This window comes from Oratosquilla oratoria, chromosome 11 (genome assembly GCF_046742065.1).
Source record: "Oratosquilla oratoria isolate Oo_2021 chromosome 11, ASM4674206v1, whole genome shotgun sequence".
Lineage (NCBI taxonomy): Eukaryota > Metazoa > Arthropoda > Malacostraca > Stomatopoda > Squillidae > Oratosquilla > Oratosquilla oratoria.
The window spans coordinates 29740431-29750592 of NC_134787.1; the positions used below are offsets into that span (position 1 = coordinate 29740431).

General features: G+C 39.2%; 1 protein-coding gene across 1 annotated transcript; it reads right to left on the bottom strand.

The window, feature by feature from the left end:
• Nucleotides 1–262: 262 nt before the first annotated feature.
• On the bottom strand, nucleotides 263–3171 carry LOC143030001 (uncharacterized). Its single transcript, XM_076193210.1, has 3 exons — nucleotides 3121–3171; nucleotides 2650–2723; nucleotides 263–1274 (listed from the first exon to the last, which is right to left on the bottom strand). The coding sequence occupies exons 1-3, from the start codon at nucleotides 3169–3171 to the stop codon at nucleotides 263–265; spliced, it is 1137 nt and encodes a 378-aa protein (XP_076049325.1).
• Nucleotides 3172–10162: the final 6991 nt, after the last annotated feature.

Consider the following 10162-nt stretch of genomic DNA (forward strand, 5'->3'; position numbering starts at 1 on the left):
GGTGGCAAGTGAGGCGTCTGGAGAGGCGAGTAGTCGTCATTCCTACATAAGAAGTACGAGTTCCACAGTCCTCGTGTTGGCATGTATGCATGTAGATGACGTTTCTCCTCTGGAGGGGTTCTGGGGAGGGAAGGGGTTATTTCTTAATAAAAGGTTGGAAGACTTCTTAGACTGGTAAAAAATAATGAAACTGAGGTATTTGTCTTCGGGTATCGGTTTTACGTTGCGGCGGATGATATTCTTCATAACTCTTTCTTCAGTTTTATGTGCTGATGTCACGTGGCTTTTGTAGAATATTTTTATGGGTGTCTTGTTTGGGGCGTCGGTTTGGGGCGTCGGTGTGGGAGCCATTTATGCTATTTTCGATGGTGAAGGTGAGGTCTGATTCTTCCATGAGTCTCTGGCGGTCTTCTAATTCGTCAGCAGTACTAAACCTGACGAAGATGTCGTCTATATATCTGCAGTAGATATTAGGTTTCTTCTCAGACAGGATCTTTTCTTCTATTGTTCCCATAAAGAAATTAGCAAATGGGACTCCAAGAGGGGATCCCATTGCTACGCCGTCTGTTTGTACATACATATGTCCTCTTGGGCTTCTAAAAGGCACTTCTTTAGTGCACAGTTGGAGAAGAGAGCGTAGAGCGTGTTCAGGAATATCTAAGGTAGGGGTGTTGTCATTGTGGTAGACTCTCTGGATGATGAATTCGATTGTTCTATCAACATCTATGTTCGTATATAAGGATTCGGCGTCTAACGAGGCGATATTACTCCCCTCGGGGCCTGGCGTTCCTTTCAGGATATCTAAGAAGTCTTTAGAGGACAAAAGGCTATATGCGGAAGGGGTGTAGGGTGTTAGGATTTCGTTTAAATATTTTGCTATCCGGTACGTCGGGGTGGGAATCTGGCTAATGATGGGTCGTAGGGGGTTACCTGCTTTGTGTGTCTTGACATTTCCATATACATATCCTAGGTCGAAGTCACCAGTGAGCTTGCGGATGTGGGTCTTGTCTGTAACTGCGTTTACGGTATCTAGAACTTGGTTGACTTTTCTCTTCAAAGTTTCGACGGGGTTGTGGGTGATTCGGCGGAATTTTGAAGGGTCTTCTAGAATTGCATCTAATTTGGATAGGTATTCTGTAGTTGGAATAAGAACAAGGTCAGAACTTTTATCTGCTTTTCTGATGGTGATTTCTTTGTTCTCTTTTAGTTCTCGCGCTGCAACATAATGCTTACGCTGGATGAGGCTACTTCTGGTGGATCCTCCATGCCCTACACTTTCGGAGAATTCCTGTATTCCTTAAGTAAGGATGAAAAACGCCTCTTTCGAAGAATTGAAAGTCTTCAGAAAAAGATAATCAACGCTGATATATATATATATATATATATATATATATATATATATATATATATATATATATATATGTATACATATATATATATATATATATATATATGTATATATATGTATACCTGTATATATATATATGTATACATGTATATATATATATATATATATACATACATACATACATATATACACACATACATACATACATACATACATACATACATACATACATACATACATACATACATACATACATATGCAGATAAATCACAAAAATGACAGGTGGTTCAATAAAATGCTGGTTCTCGCCAAGGAAAACAAGGAACACATAATTCCCAAGTGCTTTCGTGTATCACATCTTCAGGGTAGATACAGATGAAGATGGTAAAAAGTAAGCAATAGAAGACAGGTAGCAATAATATACGGAGGAATGATCCCAAAGAAAATAGCATTAGGAGAATTACAAAGAGAAGTCCCTTGAGGAAATGAATAGTAACGGTCACAACACAATAATCGAATCATAACACCAGTATAATTTCAAAACGCCACAAGAATTTATGATATAGATGTTTGGTGAAAAAGTTCAACTTGTTTACACGATCTGACTCATATGGTTAAAACTGACATTGAAAATATATTCAAAATTTCTCATCAATAAATTCAGGGCTGTATATACGTCGGGCACGTAAAACACGGAAGAAAACATTGAATGTGATGAGCCGAATAATAATTAATGAATGTATAAAAAAAAATCGTAAGTTTTCTATAAATACCAGTTTGTGACATTACTTTCTATAAAAAAAAGAAGGTAATTTACCGTTAATCTTTAAGTTCTACAGTAAAGTTAATGGAGGGAACCATTTAATGAGTAATCCACGGCTACCAAATTGGTATATATTTTTTTTTATCAAATATTCAAAAATGTTTTTCAATAACTCTCTTGCATATAAAAAAAAAAATCTATAGGGTTCAGCCCGCACCTCCATATGACACAGAGAACCTTTCAGTATTACTTTTCACCGAAAGTTTTACTCCAAGTTTCTCATTAACTTTAAATATGGAATATCAAATTGGCGTTTAATAATCCATGCACATTCAAGAAATTACTAATTAAGAGTCCCCCCATGGATTCAAGTGGCTGCGTACACAAAATTTCATGCAGAGATTGTGAAAAGTTTTACCTGGGGCAAACAGGCAAAGAGCTCTCAACTAGGATTAAACAATACAACTATTGTGTTAAAACAGCACAAGATTCAAATGCATTATTTGTTCATATGAAAGATCTTAATCATTGCACTGACTGGGCTAAAACTTCACCCATTTCACCATGTAATCCAATTGTCAACAGGAACTTCATTGAGAGCAGTCTCACATTCTGAAAGAGTTAATATTAACATTAGTAGTTACTTAGAGTTTTTCATTATTGGTTATATTTGTAAAAGAAAAAAAAAAGACAATTTCACCAAGCATCTTTGTCATGAATTATTGTGACGTTCTAAAATTATACATCTTTATGACTTTTCGCTTATACTAGGTTCACATCCTGAAGAGTATTTATTGTTGGAAGAAAGCTGTTCCTCATAACTAGGTTAGAGGTTCATCTGGACTTGTAATAAATTGTGAGCTGAATGTGTGCATCAGGATCGGTGGGCTGGATAATATTTCTCGCGGTTTTCTAGTCTTGTTTGTAAGCAGATGCCATTACGCTTGTAATATGTTGTTGGTCGTGTTGTTGTCTATGTGCGTCTATAGCTTTGGATTATTTCTTTTACTCTCATACTTTTTGTAATTCCTGCTTTCTCTGTCGATTCCTTCAAATTCATACCTTCGATGGTGTCCTTATTATTTCTTAAAGCTTCGAATCTGTTTTTACATTCTAACTTCTTAAGTTTTTTTTTTTTTTTTTTTTAACTATCCGAGAGTTGACACCTTAACGTGGTACGGATAGACTTGAGAATCTTAATGACCACAAAAGCAATGTCGATAAAGATGAAAATCTCTGCAGGATTACCCATATCGATTAGGTTTTGTATGAAAGATGAAACTGAATACCAAAAATACAAATACAGAATAAATATATGCCACAACAAATTAATTTATATACTATGTGTCTTTCTAATTGCTATTTCATGTACACAACATAATTTCAATAATTCCCACTAGCTATCATTACTAACCAAGTAAAAAAAAATCACTAATTATTTTACTTGGTGTTCTCCCCAAACTTCACCACCCGTTAACTTTTCTAAGAGAAACGCAGAAACAGTGCTAACACTATCCTGTTTATTTTATAGCATTTTTCTGTGACTTTTTCCTATGCATTTTATTCTCTAAGTCTTTTTTACCTGGATTCGCTGAACTATCTATGTACACTAAGGATGCTTAGGACAGAAAAGGAATACTGAACTATAGTGAGGTCAACAGGGAGGAAGATAGCTCGTGTTGTACAACAAAGGTCATACGCAAGAAACAATTTCAAGAAGGGGGTTACGCGTCCCAACATACCTTTCTGCATAGTGATGCTCCCTCAGCTGAATAAACTCGTCTGGTGTTGTGAGAATCGTTTGGCATAGTTGTAATATGCCTTTTTTATTAATTGAGAACGTCAACGTAGTGAAGGTATTTACTAAGACTTAACTTTTTTGTATGGTTACACTTGAGCTGAATGAAATCACCTGGTACTAATAATTAATATCAAGTCTAACAAAGTGACGTGGTTAAGCCCTTCCCCATAGAACGATACACCCAATTTGAAAGAAGAGGAAAGAGGTAGAGGATAGTAACCAATTTATACTAAGAAGAGTATCAATAGCCGTTCAAATTATTTTCACTACCCATCCCAAACCACTTTCGAGCAGTGATTCCAAAATAGCCGCTGAAAATATATGATTATTACATACTGTATGCAAGAGCTATTATTAGACTCACCTACAGCCACTAAAATTGCAGCTATCAAGTAGCGCAAACTCAATAAATTCACAAGGTGCCAAAGCATGCCAGACTGACACATTTTTTAATGAAACCTTGCCCCATGGTAACTAACTAAGACCTACATATTGCCAAGTGATACTAGGACTCGCTTCTTTCCACCATCGCTCAGGTGGGGTTGAGATGAGGGTTCGTGCGCTTGCCAGCTGGTGCCAGACAGTTCCCCTCCACCACCGTGCGCAAGGATCCTTTGCTGCGCTTGCCAGCTGGTGCAAGTCTATCTCTAGCGTCCCAATAGCAGGACTTCTCACTGCTCAGTGTTGCTGTGCCATTGAGGAAAGCATAACAAATCCAGCCGGTAAACACAAAGGCGTTGGATTTAGATGTGGTTGTGGTAGTGTGCACGAACATCGTGGTCATGAATGTGGTGGAAGTGTGGATGAATGTGGCTGTTGGTGTTGCAGCGGGCGTTGTGGTACCGACACCGATGTTGACGATTATATTAGTGAATACGGTTTCAGTGGCAGACGAAGAATTATGGTATTCTGGCCTGGGGCTAGCAAGATGGCCAGAGGTGGATCAAGGGTACTTTGTGATGCAATCATGAAATCCCTAATAGATGTTTCCACTCCTCATTTTACCCTTTTTTGTCTTCCAGACATTTCATGTGTCCCCGTTTGGCTGAGGCTCTGGGGAGCCGCCCCTCCCCAACCTGGTATATAGTGGATGCTCAAATATCAGTGATGGGCAGTAGGGGCAGAGGAAGGAACGCAGAGAGTATTTTGATTGGCTTTTTGCCACAATTTCGCAGATTACCCCATCACCCAACTCAGACCTTTTAGTGTTTTCCATTTTTTCAACACCTTCAGTCTGGTGAGTCACTTCATAGACTATCATAGACAACAAAACCTATCAAATTAAAGCCTTCAGATTAAAAAAGGTTAAAATTATCCCAATCAGCCTATTTGAAATATATATTTCCTTGATTGATCTTGCTTTGCTAACGTTAGGCGACTTTGTTCATCAGTGAAGCAGCCTCTCATGTGAAATGGGTACCTTATTTTATCATCGAATGTAATATAAGTCACGTAGATTGACTACTCCGTGTCGATAAAATTTCTTCGGCAGCGGGGAAAAGTCTGTCTGTAACCTTGTCAAGAGATAAATCTTTCCCTTGAATTACAGAAAAGTGTGTACGGCTATGTACCACGAGGACTCCCTTACACTGCTGATTAATTGATTACTGCAACGTCAGCGTCGCGATCCTTATTGTTATGGTTGAATACTTGCATATCTTCGCGTCATGTCTCGAAATACAGGGTGGTGGTGGAATTGGTGTAGGGCGGGACCAGCCTAGAGCAGGTTCAGTCCCCTACTCTACACCAGAGACATGTTTTACCCCTCACTGGGAATTATGTCCATGGAATTTGGCCCCCTCCCCTTGCAATGTGAAACAAAAGGACAGTCATGACCTTATTTTAGAAACCTGACTCCCTCTTCTCGGATCCTGGTTACATGCCATCCCGTCGTTTGATTTCTGCTCACGTTTCAACTTTATCTTATTGTCAATCTTGAATAAAAACATGAAGAAAGGTTCTAACATAGATGTATACTCGCACCCATTCCTTGTACATAGTTTCACATTTTAGTCTCCTTGTCTATGTGTTCCTCAGTGTCTCCACTCCGCGCCGGCCAGGACTTGATCACCGAATCTTGATATGAAGGGATTCGCATTTGTATCCCTGGGTATTCAACCATCCCGCCCAGCCCGTCTGCTTGAGCAACCACAGCAACCCGACATTCTGCGTGTGTGCATGCAACACTCCCGTTGCATCCCTTTGAGTACGCAACACCAAAACACCATCACCACCACATTCACTACTACCATCACCACAAATATCATCACAACCCCAAGCCACCAACAACAACTTCAAAAGTAGTTTGTTCCCATGTTCATCAGTACTTGACTTGTCACACTGTTACTTGACCCAAAAATTGCTTGCCACCAACACCCTTTTGCCCGTTATCATCACTATTATCAGTTGTGCTCAAGATCATGCTCAATGTGGCACTTTTGTCACCTTCACCATTATTATCCTCTTCAATTTGACTGTCACCATCATCATCAAAAACTCTATCACTCCGCCTCTATTGCGACCACCCTTACAGACACACACTACCAGCATCATCATCGTTGGTGGTATTCCATCACCATCACCACCACGACCTATCACCATCATCTGCACTGTCACCATCGGGCTTTTCCATCATTCACCCTTACCAGTCACTACAATTTGCATCACCACCATCACCGTCATTACGGCTAACGCTATCGCTGATATCAGCATAATACCACCACCTCGACCACCCTTAGCAATCAATCAGTCAGCCATCCTGAGTCCACTACTGAACAAAGGCCTATTTCATAGCATTCCATGATTCACATGACCGCGCCAACCATTGCCACGTCACTCCTGAAAAATTCTCTATTTCGTCTCTCCACCTTCTATCTGGTCTCCCTCTTCCACGTAGTAATACACTTGTTCCATCGCTCATCGGTCGTTCGCGCTAACTCACCTGCCTAATGCCACTTCCTCTCTTTTACTGCCTCCACAATATTTTTCACTCCACTCTGCTCTCTCACCCAACTTACTCTCTTTCGGTCTCTCAGCGTTATTCTCACCATTGAGAGAACCCTTAGCAAACGCCTTCACTGTTATCCTTCTCGAACACCATGACACTATGACTACCACTACGGTGAACACTGAACACTAAGACCATTACTACCACTGCCATGGTGGACATCACGACCATTACCGCAAACAGTACAGTCAACACTGCAAACGTTACGAACGTCATTGCGAACACCAGAACCACTATGACTACCAACGCGGACACCAAAGCCACTATGACCACTACCGTAAACACCACGGGTACTACAGAGGACAGTACGGTCAATACCGCAAACACTACGGCTGACACCACGAACACCACAACCTCCATGTTCACCACGGCGAATATCATCATGATCACATTAACAACCGCTACGAACACCACTACCGTGAACACCACGACTACCACTGAGAACCCCATGCCCACCACCGAAAACACCACAGCCATCACCGTGAACACTACAACCTCCACCGTCAATACCACGGACACCATCGTCAACACCAGGGCCACCACCGTGGAAACAAAGGCCACCCGAACCAAGAATGTACTCTAAACGCTGGCTGACATGTACATGTGCATTATCCGCTATCAACCAGCGCGACTGTCACCGCACCTGTCTCTTCCCCTATGCCTGGTTCAGCAAAGCTAGTTTGTCTGTCTGTCTGGTCAACCACTGCTCTACTCCCGACTCAACCGCCGCTCAAAACTGTTAAAGTTCGTGGCTGTGGACTATAGACGGCGATGGCTCTAGTCCAAGGTAACCGTTGTACTTTTCTTTCTCTTCTAGTCTGCTGTGAAAATTAGGAAAGCGCGGAAAACCTGCGAATTCAAAATTTACGCGCGCGTGAACCTTTTTTTCTAAACAATTGAAATGTAATTGTTATATTAGATTTTTAGGGTAAAAAATAAACATTGGTTATATTTGTTCTTTTTATAAATTAACATTCCTATTTGTGTAGCTTTCTGTTGATATACGACGTATGTTAATTAACAAATTATTCACATATATAGTTACTGTAGTTACCCATTTAGTTACTACATTTTCTTTTGTGTGCATAATTACCAAGAAAACGCGCTTATGAACCAATCGGTTAAACTAGGCTAGTTCAGGCCAATCCCATAGTCTTGAGTCTCTTGACCCAAATGAGGGTCACAAGGGTGTTTCTGAGGGTCGCTGGACGTTCTCAGTGAAAGTAGAATTATGATGATATTATAACATAAATATGTATAGGCAGACTTTTGAGAAAAATCAGGAAAGTAAAACTGTAGTCATTCTTCTTATTCTTTTCTTCATAGTATTGGTAGTAATTATTCTCTGTATAGTATATGTAGTACTTAATCCCTATATAGTAATTTTTTTGGAACTTTCCTGTTATTGCCCCACCACCATTTTTTTTTCTGTTGTCTTTGATTTTAGTTATCTTAGGTTAGGTTAGGATAGGTTAGGTTCTAACCTAACCTTACCCATTCCACTAATCAATAAATACATACGTCCCGGAACCACAATAATCTCTGATGAATAGTGTGCATTTCGTACAATTCAGGATCAACATCTTGAAAGGAGTGTCGAAACACCAACATCTGCCAGTAAATCACAGTCACAATTTTGTGGATCCTGACAATGGAGCCCATACCCAACATATTGAATGTCTGTGGCGTTCTGCAAAGGCCAGAAGAAAGAGCCAATGTGGAACTTCGAGAGATGCTACCTGGATATTTAACTGAGTTTCTTTGGCGTCACTCATCTTCAATTAGATTTGGTGGTGATATGTTTAATGCAATTCTTTCTGATAGGGTTGCATTTTATCCACCTACAAATTATTTTTTTAAATTCTTTTTGTTTTCAGTATATTTTTCTAGAAAAGGTGTTCTTGATTTCAATACATTTATGTTGTTCAATACATTTGTTTCATTACATTTTGGTGGTGGGGCAATAACAGGAAAGTTCCATTGTTTTACATATGAAGTCTGTTTAGTTATTACGTAATTGTTCTACGTGGTAGTTTACATGAGTCGTTAGACCTACGCAGTTCCCATATACGCACTCCGCATTGCGCTGTGCCATATCTGTGGATTACGAGATATCTAATCAAGAGATCTCTCGATTAGGGAAAGGAGGGCTTTAAGAGGCCATGGGAAAAAAATAAAGATATATGTCTAAAGGATGTGAAGAAATACAAATATCCATATAGATACATAAGTACTTGGAATATACACATACAGTCGTGCGAATACACAAGCGCTTTGCGTGGTTGCCCTATGTCAGAGGTGAGGAACCTTTAGCACGCGTGCCAAAATCGGCCATTCTTCGATGCAAAACGTTTCTCATGAGCCAGCCAAAATTGCTGGGAACATTATTATCTACTATCTTTTAAGTATTGAGGGAACCTTTTCAAATATAATATGAAAATGACACTGGAGAGATACCAAAGAATATTGTAAATGTGATTTTTAAGTCATGTCAAAATGAAGAATACAAAATTTAGTGAATTGATTTTTACTTAAAGGTAAATTTTGCCTTTATGTGCAATTCTAGCAGTCATATAAAGCCAAACAATTAGACTAAATTTTTACATCAGCAAAAAAGTGAATAATAATTCTTAACTTCACATAGTTTTAACATAAATTTACGTTTATAAGGAATTATGCCGAGCCGCAGGCTTCACCAACTTTTGACGTGACATCTTACGCGTTCACTAAAAACGAAATAATCACCTCAGATTCTCAGATAACTAGAGCCATTTGTATTCTATTTAGATTTAAGTTTGCACACTCATGTGTCTGAATGTGGGTTTTGCTTACTGTTCATTTTATCATTTACAAGACATGAAAGTATATATAGACTTATGATAAAGAAATCATACTACGGCTAACGACATGGCGAATGCTGCAACAACTAAACAGAATAAAATCATTGTTTCCATGAACTTTGATAAAAACTGTCGTATACAGGGCTTCAGCGTTATCGTTTCTATGAATATATATATATATATATATATATATATATATATATATATATATATATATATATATATATATATACACATATAGCAAGGTTTTTTCCCCCTTACAAGGGAGGTAGCCAAAAAGAAAAAGGCATAAAACCATTCCCACCCATTCCATCCCTAAATACACTCCACCCCCCTCCACCCTCCACCCTCCCTCTTATTTTAGCACCTCCTGGATGACGGATCATCCCTGCACCTTGTCCAC